We start from the raw sequence: 21,046 nt of genomic DNA, 5'->3' as shown, positions 1-21,046 counted from the left end.
TAAAATGCCATTAGTTATCTGGTGGGAATAGATTTGAAAATTAGTAAGCAATTAGATCAGTGGGCAAGTGTATTTTACTTAATTTTCTAAGTCTCATGGGCCTTTCCAATATCCTGTTAGCATCACCTGTTCTTAACACCCAACCTTTGAAAGTTTTTCCCTTATGCAGTGTGACAATAAAAGGGAAATATTTGTTTAACACCTAAATAAAAATTATAATTTAATTTTAATTTAAAAAGCCCCAACTTGCATGGTTTCTTCAAGGGAACCTGAGATATTCTTGGAACACTAAGCTTTTCTTGGGGAAAATTTCTTCCTGTAGATAACCATCTTGAGAAGGGCCTTGATTGGGATAACAAAACATCATTTTGTTCTGATCTTTTGAACTTGCTTGAATTATGTTCTTAGTAGACATCAATGATGCATTTGTTTATAATTGCTTATTTTTATTGCTGAATTTAGACCATCTGTAATGTGTCACATAGATTCCACTATTTAGAAATGGGGGAAGTGTAGGAATTATAAACTTTCTTTTTACTATTTCAAATGTTAAGGCCAGTCTTTGAGAATACTGAGGAAAAGGCCTGATCCTCTTGCCCTGTACTGAGTGTCTCATCATTCCTTGTCTGCCAAAAGCTCACTTTAAATCAGTGATGGTATGAGGGCTCTTGTACTCCAAGCTCTACAAGATTTCAGTTCTGGAAAAGATCCTTCATGAGGTTTCTGTGCCACAAGTGAGACCTTATTTTGTAAAATTAAGGCTTTCTACTTCAACATTACAGCATCAGTGGGAAGTTTTCTGAAGGGAGACCTGCCCATAGGAAGCAAGCTGAGGCTGAATTTCAGCAGTGCTAACTACTTGGCTGTCATATTTTCTGTTGTGTGGTGTTACTCAGTCCATCTCTTCATCATATCACTGCTAGGGATAGATGGCATTTGAAGTGTTGCCTGCAGCTGTTTTCTTGAAAAATGGCTGTATTTGTCACTTTGAAAAAAAAAGAAGCAGAAATAATAAAGCTAATTTTCCTGTTGCTTATAAACCTTGCAAGAGTTGAAGTGATTTCTATTTTTTTACAAGTCACTTTTTTATTTTGTGTCACTGAAGACATTTTATCAGGTGTTATGGTCCTTCCTGCTGGCAGGAGTTCCTCTGAAGTGCTGTGGAGGCAAACATCAAAACTGGTCCTCAGAGCATGTGCATTGTTTTTCAGGAAAACTGTAGCTGAATCTGGAAACTCATTTTTTAAAAATTAATGTGGCTTTTTGCCAGAATTATTATCTTCAGGTGTCTCTGAACCTTTTAAGGGGTTTCAGTCTCCAGTGCATGCTGCAGTTCTGAGAGTGAAAGGAGGGAGACATGAGTACACGACCAGTGAGGAAGACAGAGCTGATTTCTACATGTAGCAGCATTTTGTCTGTGCAGATGAAAATTGACATCATGGTGCAGGAATGTTGACAGTGTTTTGCATTTTGCTAGCTGCACTTACTGGAAAGCATGTGTTTCAAAGGGAGTTTTCAATTTTTATAAGTCTTTGCTTCCATATTAGCCCAGTCTTATTTTGAATGTAGACTTGAGCTATGAATAAAATTTAACTCATGGAGTAAGATTCCTCTGGCACAAAATGTGAATGAATAATGCAAACATTAACTAGTAATGTGCATGTCTGGGTCAGAATAGTCAAAGCCAACCTTTAGGTTCCACTGGTACCACTCAGCATTATCTTATTCTGTTCAAGAATGCCTTATTCAGAGAGTAGAGATACTGAGTTTGGGTAATCTTCTCTCAAGAAAAGCTGCACTAAGTGTGGAGAAAGATTAGCTGGCTGCACAAAACTAACCCTTTGGTTGTGGGAAATTCCCACTGACGAGATTTCTTAGTTCCAGATGGGTCTGTGAAAGGAGTGAGCCTGGAAGTGAAGAAAAAAGACTAGCAGCAATGAAAATGTGACACTAGTTCTTCATCTGGAGAGCAATCATTCAGATAAAATTGGCAAAATTCAATTAGATTATCTTTCAATAATGGGCTGGCCTCTCTCTTTGACCTTCATAATCCAATTAATTTTCCCAGAGTTATGTACTATGTAGAAAGTTGGCAACCCAAGTTTCCCATGTCATCAACTCTATCCAGTCTCCTGAGAAAAAGTTTTTTTAAGTGCAACATCCTTGCACCTGCTAGTTCTTCCCCAGCTCTTCCCAGAATCAGGCTGCTGTACACCTTCATGAATTTATTCCATGTTACCAAAGCAATTTACTGACTTCAATAATGGGATTCCCCAGCTGATAGGAGACAGATCCAGTCCCATTAACCTGTTCTTGTAGTGAAGGACTCAATTCTTTTTTCAGTGTCAGGGGTAGATGGGTTTGGAAGAGTTAGACATCTGTATTCTGAGAAATTACATCTGCACCTTTAGGTGAAATCAAAAGCACCAAGTCTGTTCCTTTGCCTGCAGAGAAAAGTTAGCACATTTTTTCATGGGGAGCATTTAACATCCCTAGAAAAAGTCAGCTCTCTGCTTCAGGTGTGCAATGTCTCAATTTGCTGCTGAAATTTTAAATTTTGTTCCTGTGTGTATGCTATATGGAAATACCTGCATGTGTGGCATATGTGATTGCACTAACAAAGTCTCAGGCAAACTGAGATTGTCTTTAGCTGAGTTTTATTCTGAATTAAGTGTTAGAAAGCTGCAGGCTCCTGATGGACTCTTCCATACATATAAGATGCAGTGCTGCTTCATGAAACAAAGATTTACCCCAGCATTATTTTTAGTTGAGAAATCAGACACAATCAGAGCTTTTTGCACAGCTGAGTAAGAATATGGGGTGATAAAAATGAGGAATGGTGCTTCATGTTGGAAAGGACATGCCCTTTGCCAGGCTGAATACCTGCTCTGGGAGTTGCTGTGGCATGATAGGCTTTGTAAAATAGAGACCTGCTTGCATGATTTTGTGTTGGAATTGACTCTTTTCGTGAAGTAGCTTAGGAAAAAAATCCTGTTCAGAGCTGCATAATTAACACCAGATAGGTCAGAAATAATGTAAGGAGCACCTGAGTAGGAATAAAATTTGGATTTCTGGGGACATTCTTGATTCTAATGGATCTTGTTTTCAGCAACTCATTACTCTGCAGGTATTTGTGTTGAAATTTGTCCAGTTCTCCTCACTGATATTTGTCCTGTTCAGCTTTAAGATGCTGGTGTAACTCACCTGTGTCTGTTGCTCTTTTTGGAGCAGTGCAGTTTCTGCGGGCTGTCAGAAGGGATTTTCCCTCTGGATTTTGAGAGGGGTACTCGGCTGCTCCCCAAGGCTCTGGGGCAGCACAGGGCTCTCAGTGGGCTCAGTCCTGCCTGCCCTGAAGGGCACATGAGAGCTCCTGCCTTTCAGAGCCATGTAAGCTGAGTTGCAAGGCTCTCACCTAGCTGATGTTTTCCTACAGCTTGGTAATGTTTGCTCTATAATTTTTATTTGTCAACTGCAAAAAATTCAATGATTAGTCTTAACTTTTTGTCAGAACATTTCCACATAACCAACTGTGTTTCAAATATGTCTCAAATGTTCAATTATTAATTGTCATGATACCTACCTGTGACTTTTATTGTTTATTTGTAGAATCTGATTTCAAGTAGAGCAAGAACTGTATAAGCTTTATTGTTAGGGGTGAAATTTAAACTTTATTGGGATTAAGTGTTTAATAATATAATTTGCTGCATATGTTGCAAATACAAGCTGCTATGAATAGATCCTCTGTAAAAAAAAGCATTTGATATGTTATGTATGGACTTAAATCCAATATGTTGTTATCTTTAACTGAAGGAAATTATAAGAAGAGATTTACAGAGGAGGGTTTATTCTATTAACTTTAATTTCTTTAAAACTTTTCTCAGTTGAAGTTGAATTTGATTTCTGTATTTTGACTTTGTTTAAAATGTGCTGTACATAACTTCCTCTGTTCCTTGAATATTATTCTGAAAATAGTACAAATTGGCTGTTTTTCATCTACATGAGAAGAGAAAAATATAATTAGTAGCAATAGGTGAGATATTTATTTAAGTGGGATGCCCTGATTTTGTATTTGTCCACTCACAGTAGACTTGAGGATTTAAGCACAAGGTTTCCCATTACATTACTAGATTTTTTAAGATGTAATTTCTATACCTTGCAGAGAACTGTGACAGAGACCCTCCCTTTCCTACATGTCTTTGGCCCCCAGCCTCCCAGGAAGTATTAGTACAGAACACACTGATTTAGAATAGGTATTGGTGGATTCTTATGACTTTTAGATAATTTGGAATGACACTGTGTTTTAAAATAGCAGAAATGAAGAGTTCTGAACTATTTTGAGATTTAGGGACCATATTAAATCTTCTTGGCCTAGAACCTTTGAACTGGAGATTTAATTATTGTCTTACTTTTAAAGTGTGTAGCTGCTTCTTTGAGGGTTTTATATAAGAAGGTAATTGGGTTTTATTTTAAGAAAAAAAAAGGTTGTATTTTTTCATAGAACAGTTTACAGTCAGTACCTTTGTTATTAAAGCTGGAGCAGCACAAAATGTGGGGAATCACTGTATGCATTATCTTAATTCAAAGAATGAAAAATCATATAGGGAAGGGATAAGTCTCATTCAGTCATTTTTGAATAGTTTTCTGCAAGAGGGCAAAAAATTTTAGACCTTGCGCAATGTGTAGGATTTCCTTCAGTCTTTCCACCAGGAACTATAAAAAGGTCGTATAAAGACACAGAATAATTACAGCCTGAGTCAGGCCAGCAAGTTGGCTTTTTTCACTATAATCATGACAAAAGAACATCTATCTTGGCCAAAAGAACTGGGCTCTGAAATAGAGATGTTCTGGACTGATAATTCCAAGTGCAGCCAATCTTGCAGACAAATACCCAGGTTAAGATTTATATTTGGCTCTTGTTATTTAAAATGGTTGCTGTTTAGGCTTCTTATAATAGCGTTTTACTCTGTGTAGGGTGCAGAGGAAACCAGGACTGTAAAATGTGCAAATGAAAATAGGAATACTGCCACAGATAACTCCAGCATGGCTTAACAGGGAGACTCCTATTGTTTTCACTTTGCAAAGCAGTGAAGAAAAGAATGTGAAGAAATGTATAATTATGCAGGATAAGAATAGATCAACTGAATCAGGAAGATCACAGTATTTCACATTACTGTAAATTCACCAGATTGTGAAGGTTCCAGCTTCAGTAGTTTCTGGTGTTGTGGTTGTCTTTAGTCTGAGAAGTTATAGACGTATAGGGCAAAAGGAATCTTCTGCAATTAAATAAAAGGGCAGATGAATTTATTTCCCTCCCTTTGCACAGTCCATTGTTCTTGGATTCTGTCTGTATTTTGAAAAGTCTTAGAATGCTAAAGACAAACATATGAGAATCTGGAACCATGCTAAAGCTTCAGATACTGAGCTGTTAGGGTTGGCCTCCGAGCTCACATTAGCTTGTACTGGCAAACTAAGAGCTGACTGTGGATAAGAAAATTCAGGGGAGGTTATTGCCATAGAACCTTCCAAAAGTGCTCAGGAATAGTTGAAAAATATTCTGTAGGAATAGTGCCCCTCTGTAAATCTTTAAAATTAAACTATTCTGTCTAACCTTAAGTGCAAATGGTAGTGGTAAAAGAGCAGCTGCTAGGTATACAAGAGTAGGTGATCTTGTACCACTGGTTGGACATGAGGCATGTATTGGGGACTCCACATTTCCCCTGGCCCTTGCTGCTTCTAAAAGTACTGAGCAGATTATCCCATGTCCTACAAGAGGCATGACAGTTTTTCAAAAGATAAGGTCAAGGGGAAAACCCAAGATTACGTGTACTCTTTTACAATTCCGTGCATAAAAGCTACTTTTGAAAAGCTTTTCCTTAGCAGTCATCCTACTTCTAAGGAAAACAGTGGTTTTCCACTTGGCTGGAGCAGGAGAGGCCAAATGAGTGGCCTTCAAAGGATGTCCATGGCACTTAGAGCTGATTGCTCATTTTGTGTGCAATGTAAATGTGTTGAGAGATTTGATTGTACCAGCAGCAGCAATAAGAGTCAGTCCCTCCACAGCCTTTATTGTTCAATCAGGAGAGTTTTCAGTAGCTTAACTGACAACCTGTGCTTTTTATCCAGCTGTGGATCTCTAAGTTCAGATGCTGATGCTGGTAGGTTCAGTGAAATGGCAGTAACTTGGTACCTGCTGAAAAATTATCACTTCCTCCAGTTACCTACTTCAAGCTGCTGGTAAAGAGAAGGAAATGACCATTTATCCTATTGTCCATCTGCTATGCCATCATAAACTCCAGAGCCATGTTCCAGAGTAAAATTATCCTGTTAAATTTCCTGTAGAAAGACAATCATAATTGGAAAGCAGTGCATGACTTATGACCTGTCTCAGCTCATCTGTCCTGGGAACCATCCATTGTGCATCCACATCTGCTCCTGTACACCCACACAGGATGGGAAGATATTCCTCCACAGGAAGGTCTTCCGTTCCCTCCGAGTGCAGGTGGTATGTATTGGCAAATCTGTGCTGTGGACGTGGGGGCCAAGTTCCCAGAGCAGTGCACACTGAGAGCAGGAATTCACCCAGCTGCTAGAATGAGAATACAAGATAAATACAATCACAGGGCCCATCTTTCTGTGCTCCTTCTGTGATGACTCTTTCACTCACTTCTACTTGCTACTTGTTGCATTTGAAATACTGGCCATTAGAAGACTAAAATTACTATATTATAAGATCAATCACAAGGAAGACACTTGGTGCTTAAAATATTTAAAGAAAATGCAGAACATTTAATAGGGCATCATTACTTGTTAAATTCCAAAACTCTAGACAATGGCTTGCCTTTGAATTACAGATGTTCCTAAGTGCTGTCCATTTTTTATCCTTCATGCCTTTCTGTAATCACCTGGATCATTTTAAAATTTCTTAACAAAATTTCCTTGCTGGACATGGAAGAGGGGTGATAAAGTTGTAGTGTTGAAACTATCCTGATTAGAGCAGGCACCCTGTTCTGAATTAGCAGTTTCTATTTTCATTTTATGTCTGACTTGCTCAGCTGTGTCTTTTAACATTTCAGCAATTCTGCTTCATTCAGAGGATTTATTTCATTCTTTCCAGCAGCAGGGCCTGTGTTTATCTTTTCTCACCTCAGTAAGAGCCCTTTCCCCTTTGCCGTATCAGTCCTCCAGCATTACTGTACACATTGTAGAGAAGAATAAAAATGAGTCATTAAACTAATGACCATTAGTCTTAACAGTTGTCAGTGAACAGATGCCTGCAGTGCCTGTCATGTGAGCTTTTAATTGCTCTGGGGTTTGCTGCTAAAGCAGAGTAATCTAAGTAGTGGCTTATTAGTGAGCATACACGTGAAATGCTGTCAGTTAGTGCTGGTAAATGAGTTGTGACCAGGGAGGCAACAATCTTCAGACTAATGCTTTGTCCTCTTACACAGCTGCATTATTTGGTTCTTGTTCTGCTGTTGAACCTTTTTCTAGTTAGCATTTAATTTCTAGTGCTGCATAGTGTGTCTGGCTCAGTACAGCACACAGTTAAAACCTTGCTCTGCTTGAGATGCTTTCACTGGCAAGAGAGAAAGATGGAATACACTTGAATGACCACCCTTTCTCCCTTGCAAAAAGTGAGAGGAAGCTGAAAAATGGATGGATCATAAATATCAAGACTGGCATCACTGGACATAAGGAATAGTTAAGCTGAGATTTAAATGTAGCTGAATTAGAGTGCTTGGAGAAGTGAGTTGCAGTGTTTGAGCAGTGGGCCTCAGTCTGGGAAGCCATTTCAGCAGTAGCACATCAGGTGGGAATGATGATGCTGGAAGCCACTGTCAATAATGTCAATGGCAGACAAATGGTAAGACAAAAGTAATTTCTTAAGGAAAAATGGTTTACTATGGAGTAGCATGCTTTGCCTCATGGTTGGTGTATCAGAATTCCTGACACCAGTAAAGCACAAAAAGCTTCAAACCTTTTGAGTATTTGCAGAAATGTGCTTGAGAGTTAAAAGCTGCGTGCTATGAACAGTTTCTTTGGGGAATTTCTCTTTAAAATCGTGCTGAAACAGGTGTGCACACGTGGAGGGCGCTTGGCTGAAAGGCATTCACCTCATGTGCCTTATTAATAGCCTTAAACCAACATTCCTCCAGCAGAACCATGACCATTTAACTGCTTCCTTATTGTGAAAATGTGCCTGACCAACTCAATGTGCAAGGCTGCTCAGTCCATAAACCCTGCAAAGGGACTCATTGCAATGGAGAAAGAAGAGTAGACAAAGAACTGGGTTAATATCTCTAAAATTATCAGAAGTAGTGGAAAACTAGCAGTGGAAAAATCACATTTTCCTCACCATATGTTAAAAGCATTTGTGTGCTGAGCTGTTGGAAATCCTAAGTGAGCCTGGGAGTGAACATCTGGCTGGGGCATTTCTCTGCAGTCTGGTTTCTTCCAGGTGAGAGAGGACTCATCAGCTAGAGGCAACAGGGAGGAGAACCACTTTGAATATTTGCACTCCTATTCAGGGTGGTCTGTCTTTGTGAGCAGAATTTTGGGATGCAGCCCCTCTTTAAAGAAATGTTGATAAGATGGTAGCAGGTGCTCCTGGGGCTCTGCTGAGGAGGGTGGATGAAAAGCAGTGTTAGCCAAGCTCTCCTGTGGCACCCACAGGAACTGTTCAGTCATTGAGAAGCTTTTTATTGGCAGATATTGATTATCAGCAGCTTTCTCTCTTCCTGATCTGTCCAAGTTGATTAGTTGCATGCCCTTTGGCTTCTCCTGCTTGATTTTTGGGCTATTTGATCTTGGAGCTGTGCAAAAGATGTATTTTCATGCTGATGAATTATTCCAGTTCTTGGTGGCTGAGAGTTTGCCTGTTTCCAGGTCAATTTTTGTGATGAGAATTTGCCGTCATTTACAGTAGCAGAGCAATTTCATCCATTTCATCTACCTGTTTAGTTCATTTTAAACATCACACTGTTGCTGATGACAACATTGTATAAACAGCATGCAATGAAGAAAGATCACTAATGCTAGGGCAGCCTTTCCTGGGGGCTGAATACTTGCCAATTTGTCCCTGCCACCTGAATCAGAAGCAGATGTACAGAGACTGAGGGTCGGGAGAAAGCTCTGTCATGAGCAGTGGAAGGCGTGGCAGTGCCCTGCAATATGTGACGGAGTCACTGTTCAGGTTTCCTCACGTGACAAAAGCCTCTGGTTTTAACTGCACCCACGAACAGCCTTAATGCCAGAATCTTCAGCATTTAGCTCTGCAGTGTATAGTGGCTTAGGAGTCTTTTTTTCCCCCTAAGTGCTGTGGTTTTAATACCATTCCATCACCCCACACATTTCCCTTCTTTGTGTTTTCATTATGCAACAGGAATTCTCTTAAAAATCTGGATCTGCCACTAGCTCTAGCAGGTGTTTGGCTTCTGAGTGCCAGAGTTTTTTTCTTCACACAGCTTATGGATGAGAATTTCACTGCCCTCAGGCACAATTTCAAGTGAAGTATATGAAAAGCATGGTACTGTGTCAGTTCAAATTATATCACTATTAAAGAAAAAAACTCAAAAGGAAATTAAATATAAATAATCATACTAACATAACATAACATTAATAACATTAAGGTTATAATTTAAATTAAAAAGCATTGGGAAAATCTGAGTCAGAAGTCCCAGACTCTCCTGAGAGTGGCCATTGTAAATGAGGATATTGACAACTTTGAGTCACATAATATGTCTTGACGAATAATAGAATAATACTGGAATATATAAGAATTAAGTGTATTTTTTAGTTCTGTATATTATACTGTGTGGGAGCTAAGTATTGTGAGAAGTCTTGCATTCCCTCACACTTTTCCTGTTTTTCCTGATGGTGCTAAGACTCTTTTGCTGTGCCCAACAGTGGACTAGGTTCCATTTTGCTCACATATAAATACACAAATTGCTACCACTTTTATTGTCTTTCTTGGGGTGTTGAGACATGCATGAAGAAAAGTTGGTCATATGAAGTGGAAGGGATTTTTCCTTAAATCCTGAGTCCTGCTGTCACACCAGTGTGGGCATGTCACTGTGGCCAGGTGAAAACAAAGAGGCATTTCACAAGTGCTGTGTAGAATTGTTAACAAAATGGTGCATGAATTTTCACCTGTCCAGAATTTTTGCTTTATGTTAGTTTTTAGGAGGATTTTTGTTAAACTGCAACTTTTGGTTACCTAGGAGCATTCACACCTTTTATTTAAACATTTCTTCAGCACTATTAGAGTAGTTATCCAGTGTGGATACTGGGCAAGGCAATGAAGAGGGAGTAATTTATTAGAAAAGGGGGATGTTGGTCTTGCAAGCCAGTTGGGTGCTGTTTATCTCACTAGGAAAGGATTAGGCTTCTACAGCTTCTTGTTCTTCTTATGAGGCCTCTATTCATCAATATTTTGTGGTTTTACTGAGTAATCCTGAGGTCTGTGCTAGTGCCTAGGGGTCTTGGCCCTTCATGGTAGAGGCTTCTTCCACCCATTAAAGGAATGACCCTGTGTCCTTTCTCATTTCATTTGGTTCTTTCCTTTGCTCCTTAAGCAACGTGAATCTTCATTCAGTGCATGTGTTGATTTGTTGAGCTGTATAGTCCAGCTGCTTCTGACAGCAATCCTACATAGCCTTAAACTATTCTTCTTCCTTGCCTGTTGTGAAGAAATCTGCAGTTCCTCAAAGATTATGGTCCCAGTCTCCTCCAGTTTGTAACTGGACCTGTAACTGGGATCACAGACAAGCAGGGTTGTGAGTTTCCTTTTTTTAACAACAAATAAATCCTTCACACGTGGTGTTCGTGATAAAGGACACTAACAAAATGTCCTGGATTTGGCTGTGTGGAGTTAATTTTCCACCTGGTAGCTGGTGTAGTGCTGTATTATGGATTTAGGATGAGAATAATGGTGTTTTGGTTGCTGCTGAGCAGTACTTTCACTAAGCTGAGGACTTCCCATCTTCTTACACTGTCCTGCCAGCCAGGAGGCTGCACAAGAAATTGGGAGGGGGCACAGCCAGGACAGGGGAGTCCAAGTGGCCACTGGGATATCCCATGCTGGGTGGGAACAAACTAAACAATAAAACTGTGGAAAATTAGCCAGGGATGGGTGGCTAATACTCAGGGACTGGCTGGGCATCAGTCAGCAAATACAGAGCAGTTACACTGGGCATCCCTTGTTTTGTGCATTTTTAATCATGATTATTATTGTTTTATTTTATTTTTTTGTCCTGTTAAACTGTCTTTAGTCTGTCTTGCACGATTTTTAGAAGGGGTTTAAGTGAAATGCTATTTTCTGTCTCATTTCCAGATATTCCTTCCTTTCACTGTTTCATCACAGAGGAGAGTTGATAAAGGGGATTCAATCTTAAACAAAAAAGGTTGAAAACATCCTCCAACTATTTCCATGCCCTCAAAGCACAAGCTTTGGGGAACATGCAGGTGGAATCTTCACTCACCAGTGTAGATTGTTTTATCTAGATGCTATAAAATTTCTTTTCTCTTGGATTTAAACATACCTGTGCCCCTTACCCATTCCCCAAGGCTAAGCTAAAGACTTGGAGAAATAATTGGGTATTGCATATTTTGAAAGCAGGATCTGATCCACAGTCACTGACTTTCTGACAGTAATTGGAAGTGAACTGCTTTTAAGGTTATCTTCTCTGGGTGCTGAATTTTGCCCCTTGGCTCTTATTTATACAAAACTAGAGAGACCTGAGCAAGCAGTGCTGCTCACAGACCTACAGTTGTTGTGTTGCAAGGGATGCTGTCCTGCTGCACCTGGATTTGGGCCCTGGTTCTGTGGGAGGGTCCCTGAGAACTTTGCCACTGATATCACTGGGAGCAGCTTCAGGTGCTGGTGCTGCTCTTTTTACAGCAAATTTTAGGCACATCTGATCAATTCTTTGGAAAGAAGGCAGAGTCTGCCTAACACAGTGTTTAGAAGAAGCTTCACTGGAAGTAGGAAAATTTCAGGGTTCATATTTCTTTTAGAAATATTTCTTTTAAAAATATGAAGTGAAGTTGATATTTAAGCTGGGTTTTGAAAATAAATGAAGTTTTGGCTAAATACTGCTGCAGCCTTTCAGTGAAATGTTTAATCTTTTAGCCAGACAATAACAAGAGAAAACATAAGTAATTGTTGATAAATATCCAAAAGCTTAATCACTAGTATAAATTTTAGAGGGTGCAGAAAAAGATCTCAGAATGTGTTGATCTCAGCCTGCAGCCCAAGCTATGCCAAAGAAAATGTATTTACATTTAATCAAGGAACATGGTGGTAAAAATGTCCTTTTGAAAAGACTGAAAGACAGGATCTTAATTAAAAAACTAAATGCTCTCCATTGTTCTTGCTGTTTCAGTGCTGGCTTGAAGCTGTACAAACTGAGAGCCTGCAGAGAGGTTTAGGCTGAGCACTTTAGCTCTGGTGACGTGATCTCAAACCCATTCCAGCACTGGAACGGCTCCGAGCGCTCCAGCGGGCGCAGGGTGGTTTGAGCAGCAGAGGTGATGCAGGCAGTGCCTTCCTTGCAGCTGTGAATATGATTACAGCTACAGCTTAGGTTCATTTTCAGTGATAGGCACTTCAAACAATAGCTGAGCTATCAGTTTCTGAGTTGCTTGCTGGCAGTGTTTTACTGTGTTGGAAAAATGGTGGCTTATCCAAAATACTTAAGAATTGTCTTTTGCTTATCTTTATATGTATCTTCAACTCAGAGACACATTTTTCCAAGCTTGTTTTATTTCTTCGTGTTCGAGCAGGCCTAGAATGAGAGATGAGAGGAAAAAATCATTAGATTTGGGTTTAATCAGACATGTCTTAAGTCTGTTTTTAATATGGAATGAACATGGAAGAACAATCCCTGAGTCTCCCACTCTAGTTCAGTCCCCAGCAGAGCTTTAGACTCAGTGTTTCAGATTGTCTCAGTTGTGACTTCCCTGATGAAATCTGACAGCCAAATTTTCTTTCATGATTCTTCTATGAAGTGCTTGACTTCAGTTCGGCCAAGTCCTCTTTCATTTTTCTAGCAGAAATGACATTTATACTTTAATTCTGATTTGAAATGCTGGCCTCTTAGTTTAATATTAATAATTAAATAATTGGCCTGGTCTGCAGAAATGCTGAGCTGCTGGCAGCTGCTGTGGAAACTCAGTTCCCTTGCAGGGTCTTTAAATGTTTCAGAGTGTCTAGCATTAGGAAGCTGTTTCTGTAGATCTTGGCCATGACAAAAGCTAATCTGACCCTTACTAGATGTTTATTCATCAGGATTGCTTGCTCTGGAGATAGCTGAGGTTCTGAACTGTTAGTGTGACATTGTTTATCTGGAAATACACTTTCTCATGTTGTGGTGAAGCTGCAGTGCAGTGCTCAATCTAACATTTTTGTATTGGAGTCCTTGAAAATCCATTAAACTAAACTGCTACTTAGCTGGTATATTACTTCCCTGGGGCGTAAATCAAATGCTGCAGCAGCTCAGGAGACACATATTTAACTTGAATTAAATGGGAATACACACATTTTGGTATATGATTGGACTTGCTGTGCATATTAATCTGACAAACATGTATTTGCAAGTCATTAAGAATGCAGATAATTTTTCTCATTTTGCTTTTCTTGTCTTTTTTCCCCCCCTAAAACAATGATTTTGGAAATGAATGCTGCCCATTTTCCACTTCCAACAAGAACTAATAAAAGAGCCACAAAACTATGGAAAGCAAACTGCCTTCACTGTATTTCTCTTTTCTTTACAGAATTTATTTTGGGCAGGGTAGTGCACTTGTGCATAACTGTAAATCTTTTGTTGATTGGACCTTTTATCTTTTGTCTGTGTTTCTTTTTAGAAGTAAGATATTGAGGCAGTTTCAGGAAGAACATGGCATTTGTAATTTTCAGCATTTGGAATAGATAATTTTGAATCTTTCCTCTGCATTACTTCAGTTTGCTCTCCTTATGCTCCCAATTTTAGCAAGGACACAGGCCTAATTATGGAATGACTGATTTAAGTGTAGGTAATGTTTATATGTATTAAGGGTACATAAAAGGAAGAGTTCTTACTTTTCTCTGTATGTGGTCATTGGTGCCAAGAAAATCTAAAATTAAAAATTCCTCTGTACCTGAAATATTAATGTTTTATTTCTAATTATGTTCAGATAATTTCTTTGAGCTATTACACCTCTGTTTTCTCATTTTCTTGACCTTCACAGCTCAGATTTAATAGAAAGCTCTCTTTCTAAAGCTGCCGCTGTCTACATGTAAACATGGAACAATTCCTTTCAAGTCTCCTCGTGGCTGTGATTAAGTAGAATAGTAGCATGCCATTATGAGGTTTGGTTGAGCTTTGTCTTGGCCTTAGTATCAAATTATCTCCAAGAACTGTAGACTAAACCAGATTTTTAATTTATCAGAAATTACAATGGCAGTTTAAATCCTTGGATGAAATTATTGCTCTCTAACTTGAAAGGAATGACCAATGATTAATATTTATAATTTTTAGTAATGGAAAACTCTACAGTTTAGTGATTTGATAATTTTAAGTAAGCTGGATGAAAATAGCTGACATGAATCCTGGGTCTTAAGGAAATAAAGAGCAGTTCAAGAGCAGTACTTTGCATCGTGTGGTGGTTTCAGAATGTGCCACAGGGATTCATTTTGGGTCACACAAACCAGAAGTTGTGCCCCAGCAGCACCTCCTGCTCAGTCACTGGGAGCTCAGTCCTTCCCAGCCTTGCTAATGGCAGCTTTGGCTGGGAAGCACTCAGTGACCATCCCTCTGACTCTCAAAAATAAAATAAAATCCTCAACTCCAGCAGCTTCTAGTCAGTGTTCTACAGAGCAATGAAACTCTGCAGCAGCAGAGGCAACATGCAGCTCTTGGTGGAAGGAGATCTAAAAGCCAGAGCTTGCATACAGGCAGCTCTTTGTGTCTTGTGCAGTTGAAAGTGGAAGAGTAATTTGGTCTTTCAGCACTCAGGTGGGGAGTGGTGAGTGAGGCAGCAATCACAGCTGGCATCAAAGCTGTGCTCCAGCATAATAAAGGCTGGAATAAACCCAGTGCCTTTCACACTTCCCCCTTCTGCTGATCAGGACAGCTCTCCTTGATCACATAGCTGGAAAGATGTAGCATGGAAGGCCTTATTTTTTCAGTTTCTGACTAATAAGTTACATGTCCTAACGGACCAGGAAGATTTTCAAACACTGTTCTGTTTCCAATTTTTATATTTATTTTTTTGTCAGTAGGTAATATGTACTTCCTTGCTGCATGATATATTAATGTCAGTGAATTTTATGTAGTGATTAGTATTATATCTGCTTTGGCTATGTTATCACCCTCTACTGTCTTCATATGCTTAAGATCATAAAATCTGGTTTAAAATGCCTGCTTTAAATCTTAAGTGTACTTGTAACTTGACACATTTAATTTAAAGCTGTTGAGATTAAACTGGCCATTAAACAGACCTAAAGCACTAGCATGAAATGTAATTGTTTTCTGAAACTTGCACTTATAGTCTTTACTTTAAAACATGAATTTATATCAGATTAGCTAAGTCATTCAGAGATGATCTCAAATATACTATAAACCCATGGAGTGTTGAAATTTGAATTATGTTTAAGCCAAAGTGCCCATAGAAATATAAAAGCCTCATAAGGAGCATTGGTGGATTCCTCAGTGGGGAATAAAATGGACCAAGTGGAAACATTCTATTTTGTGTTCAGTACAATGTATGAATGAAAGTGCATTGGGAACATGCAGCCTCTTTGGAGGTGCCTGCATCTAGGTGCTAAAAATATTTTTCTGCTGCTTTGGTGAGTGGATAAAAAAAAGAGTTCTTTGAACATTTGAAGATTTGATTTTTTTAAAAATTAACTTTTCAGTTTGGGTTGTTTATCAGATGCAAGTCATTGGTTTCAACATCAGTTTGCTATGACAGCTGATAGTGTGTTCTTAGTGGTTGTTTTTTTTTGTTTGTTTGTTTTTAATTAAGTGCTTGGCTGCATTCTTTCCTACTTGACTTATACCAGACAGGTAGCAGTACCTATTGCTGCAGCTGACAATCAGTTTCCATTGTAACCTCCTGTGTAACCTTATAAAATATCTGCATTTTACATTGAATTTTCCATGCTTGGAATCCAGGTTTTGCTTGCCTGAATCTAGCAAGCATTCCTCTTCTCCTCAAGTGCCTAACTGCTCATGAGCTTTTCACAAGAAAATGGAATGTGTGTTAGAAACCCCTAGTTTTTCTTGTTATGCTTTTCAAATTGCTGTTTCAGCTTCAAATATTGGCATGTTTTATATTCAAAGCATAATACTGATTAGTGTCCAAAGACTTTATATTTTAAATGTTTAAACTACAAAGATGAGACATGCAAACAAGTTTACTGCTCTGTATCCTACTGACAAATTTGTTTATGAGAGATTAGGCAACAGTATGATATATCCAATAGCTAAGAGATATAGTGGGCTAATTTTGATTCTCTCCTGCCTGTAAATTAGGAAAATCTTCCAAAAATATTGTTATTAATCACTAGCACTTAACAGGATTATTTTCCAAAGTGTTCTACAGAATATAAACTAAACAATGCACTGTTAAGATAGGTCAGTAGGTGTTGTAATTGTTTTACACCTGGCAAAACCGAGGTAGAAATGCTAAGTACTTTAAGCCAGGCCACTTGAGGTTTAGAATGCGTCTCTCTCTTCATTAGCCCAGCGCTGAAATCCCGGGATGACATCACTGCCGTGTTCCCTCGCAGAGGTCTGTGACAGCCCAGTGGAAGCAGGGGAAGGATGCCAGATTATGTCAGCCCCTCTGTGTCTGGGCTGTGCCTCGTGTCAGGGCTTGCATCAGCTCAGGCTCTGCAGCAGGCAGCACTGCAGGCCTCTTCTCGTGGCCTTATGGGGAACTGTTGTTACCAAACGTGGATTTGTTCTTCATATTTTATTACTTAATTGTGCATCAATGAGGGCAGTTGGCTGAAGAGTAAAAAGGAGATCTCTGCTGTAATAAGCTTTATAGAAATGTAAGGATAATATGGTGTGAATATGAATTACTCCTATGTAGGACTGATGAAAAAATCCTCTTTACAGTCTTGTTCAGTCTTGCTTGCTGAAACGTGACCTTTACCCCAGTCTAGACATGTCCTTTGCAAGCTATTTCTAGTTTGCATGAAGACTGCTTGATTTCAACCAAGTATGTTAATCTGATGCTGTCATGACTGATGGGGTTTGCAGTCCGAGATGCTGACAGCTCTCAACAGAGTCAGCAAAAGCCCTGTAAGCTTCTCCAGACCATCCTGCAAATGACATGCCATCTGCTTTTTTTGAGATAACTTGTGAGCTTCAGAAGTTGAACTTACTGCAAGAGAGAAAGTGCAGTGGGTCTTACCTTCGTTTTCCACCACAAACTGCTTTAAATTGTGATTGCTTTAGGAATCTCCTGTTAGCTGGCACCTATATTTGGTACAGTTCTAGCCAAGAGTCTAGAAACTGGGTGATGGCAGCTGCCAGCTTTCATGTGAAATTGCTGTGTAAATGTCAATACATATACTGTTTAATTACACCCCTATTTATTAAGTTTATTCATGGGTAAATGTCCAGCAGTAACTTGCACATTTCAGGCCTTTTTTTCTTCCCTGAAAGGTTTCAACCTTTTGGAAGCGAATGCTCATCTCCTTGCCCTGTCCTCATTACACAGCTGGACTCAATATTCATTCTGCATTCAAAAGATGATTGCTTATTTTCTCTAGTATACAAACCAGTTGGCTTCTCAGGGCAGTGTTAAATGCAGGAGGAGTAAGGGCAGGAAAGTCTGTGAATAACATTTGCTGCATGTCTGGGCTGCTGGAGACCTCCAGTGCAGGGAGATGCTGCTGGCCCAGCACGGGCTGGGTGTGCTGAGCAGCCTCAGGTGTGCTGTGATGTCTCACCAGGCACAGATGCTCCAAGCTCAAGCTGTTTCTCCAATCAGACAGGTGTCAGACAGCCCAGCTGGAGGTGCCAGCTATGATTCTGACAGAATTAACTCCTGTGTAGCTTGAAATGAGCCCTTTTTCCTTTCCCAGCCTGTTCTCAAATGCTCTTCCCCAGTTGTGAACAGCGTCCTGAACTAATATGGAGCACTGCCTGTGCTAGCTCCAGTCATTCCTATTTCTTCCTTGCAGTAATATCTTCCTGCAAGATAGGAAAATAATTCAGTGTAATGGCTTCCTATTGGACTAGATGAGCCCTCATGATATGATTCTGTCTTTGTTTCTTCCTGTAAAAATAAAATATGTTGCATTTAACCAAAAGCCAGTTACCTGCAGTAGCTACTTCTGTAGTGAAGTGTCTGAGGAAAAAGAAAGTGTAACATTGCTTTTTGAATGTCTTTGAGCAGTGATGTTTGATAAGCCATAGATGATCTCCTTTGGCTTAGTAGATTATTCTGCAATTGAGGCATCTTGTTTTGATTTAAACCTCTGTATGTATTTAGTATGTCTCCATCACAGCAAAATATCCACCCAGAAATACCATGCCTTAAAACACAACACTTTCTATTTTTCCCTCCAGAAGTTCATGTCTTGATTTTGTACTTATATGCATAGTTAAAAAAAAAAAAAAACTTATGTTTGTAGTAGGTGTAACGTGACCTCTCTGATTTCCTTGCAGACAAGAGCAGAGCAGTCCCAAGGTGCATACTTCCTGCCTGAGTTTGCACTTTCTCCACAGGGGAGTTTTCTTGAGGACACCACGGGGGAGCAGTTCCTCACTTACCGTTATGATGACCAGGTCAGTGTGCCACGTGTGAAAATTATAGAGGTGGATTGGCTCATGGGACTCTGATATCAAATATTACTGTGGAACAGAGTAAGATTGAGAGCGTGTCTTATCTTTTGAAGCCACATCAAATTGATAGCAAGTTGAATGATAACATGCTATACAAAATCCAAATTAACGCACTCAGTTTCATAAATAAGTGCAACCACTTTTATAAAATATTAATAGGAGGTAATGGAGAGAAAAGCAGCACTATTTTAGTGATGTTTTGATATTTATAGTTACATCTGCAGAATATGTAGAATTAGAAGTGATTGCCCTTTCTGTGAATTGACTCATTTTATTTAATGGAAAAATAAGTGTTAGGCAGATTTTGCACTTTCCAGCTTATGAAAAGTCAGAATATTGTATTAGTTTATGAAGTTTTTGTAAGGGAAGGTTGGGCCAATTATAAAGAAACAAATGGGAATAATGGATGGAACAGTGTTTAGAAAGAAACAAATTTTTTTTTTTTAGGTTAAAAATTTTTAATGCTTTCTCCAGACTCATAGAAACATTATGTTAAACATGGAATATAGATATAAATGTAAAGAAAGCAACATGAAAGAAATGCTGTTAATCTTGGCAAAAGATCTGAAGTAAACCTAGGAAATGTGTGGCGTGCTGTGGAAATTTACTCATAACACAATGTGTTCCAGGAGTCAGTTGAATTTCACATCAAAACTCTCTGAATTACATTCATAGACACTTAGAGTACATTTCTCAATGTAAGAGGAGGGAGTTTATTAGGAAACATTCCCTGTGGAAGTGAGAGAAGAGCCAGACTTGCCCTGCATCCCAAGGTGTGGTTCTGTCAGTGATGGGCAGATGTATTTTGGAAGATGGGCTCCTTGCTGGAGCTGCTTGAAGAAAACAGTTTGCTCATTACTATCCTAAAAGAGGGAACTGAGGTGAGTTTATTTGAGCTTTAATCTGACAATGTTTTCAGACAGACAAAAGGAAGCAGAAAAGCTACCATAGAAAGCATGCTGAGCCACTGTGAACTGTTTGAATTTAGTTTAAATGTTTACAAAAATTCATACTTTTGCTTCCCTAGAGGGTCTTGATTATCAACAGAAAAGGTTCTTGGATAAGACCTTCCTTGGACTAAACACCTGGGAAAGCAATAACTTACAGGACAGTAAAATGCAGCTGCAACTCAGGCTGCATTTAATGACAGTAGTTGAAAAACACTATAAAGGTTATACACTTTGATCAGAATAGTTTCCATTTAATGGAGCACGTTCTTGAGAAGATGATAAATCAAATATAACAGAGGCTTAGTCTGAGTCTTTGACTAGACTGTTTGGAATATGTGAATAATATAGCTGATTAAAAAACAAACAAAATGAATCCCCTTGAAAAAGCCTCAAATACCAGCATAGCTCTATGCAGAAGCCAGTTCAAAGCCCAATTCCATTTGATGGAAAGAATTCCATTTGCTGGAAAGTTTTCCATTAATTCCATTGAGATCTGAATTGGATCTAGGTTATGGCCAGCTTCTGTTCTTTCATAAATGTGATTTAGTTTTGAAGCCTGCTCTTCCCAGACACTTAGCAGTATGAAATTTAGTTTGAATTCCTGGAACTGAAAGTGGTGCTGAAACATCAAAATGTTAAAAGTAAAAGCAACTGTATTAGTAGTAGTTTCTTTTGAAGAAAATTCAGTCCCTAAGCATTATATATTGAAAGTTACAAATACATTGAATGCAGATGGGAGCTGATCTGTATCTCTAGCTTTACCTTCCTGCAAGTATACAAGGATTTCTCTGGTGAATAAAAAGATTTTCCTTGATTTTCTAGGAAATGAATCATAGGTTTGTAATAATACACAGTTACAATTATACTTTTGCTGAAATGCTAATACAAAACTCAATTGTATCATGGTCAAACTGGGTAAGAAAACTAGATATTTTTTTTCTGTGCTTCATTCAACTCTTTCTTTTGACATTTATGGTATGAATGGATGGAAGTCTTAAAACCAGAGGCTGAAAATCCTTCATTGGGTTATCTCTTGAATTTTTATAAGCTGGAATGGATATGTTTGATACATGATAAATGTGAGGTGAATAAAAAGAGAGAAATATATATACATTGAAAGCCTATTTTAACCTATCCAACATAGAAGTGGAATCAGTACTGGAAGGTTACCACATAAATTAAGAATACACAGCATCTTCTCACACCTTAATTCCTTAATTTAATTTTAGCAATTAATTTTCTATGTTGCCCTAC

General features: G+C 38.8%; 1 protein-coding gene across 1 annotated transcript in view; it reads left to right on the top strand.

Annotated features, from left to right (window-relative positions):
- The window catches only part of ADAMTSL3 (ADAMTS like 3), a 169,199-nt gene that overhangs the window by 11,879 nt on the left and 136,274 nt on the right, over positions 1 to 21,046 (top strand). Inside the window, exon 3 of the mRNA XM_059481814.1 lies at positions 18,666 to 18,785. Coding sequence (XP_059337797.1) covers positions 18,666 to 18,785 — 120 coding nt within the window. The remainder of the gene's footprint in view (positions 1 to 18,665; positions 18,786 to 21,046) is intronic.

Source organism: Ammospiza nelsoni, chromosome 14 (genome assembly GCF_027579445.1).
Source record: "Ammospiza nelsoni isolate bAmmNel1 chromosome 14, bAmmNel1.pri, whole genome shotgun sequence".
In the NCBI taxonomy this organism is placed as follows: domain Eukaryota; kingdom Metazoa; phylum Chordata; class Aves; order Passeriformes; family Passerellidae; genus Ammospiza; species Ammospiza nelsoni.
This window is presented reverse-complemented; position numbering and strand designations above follow the sequence as displayed.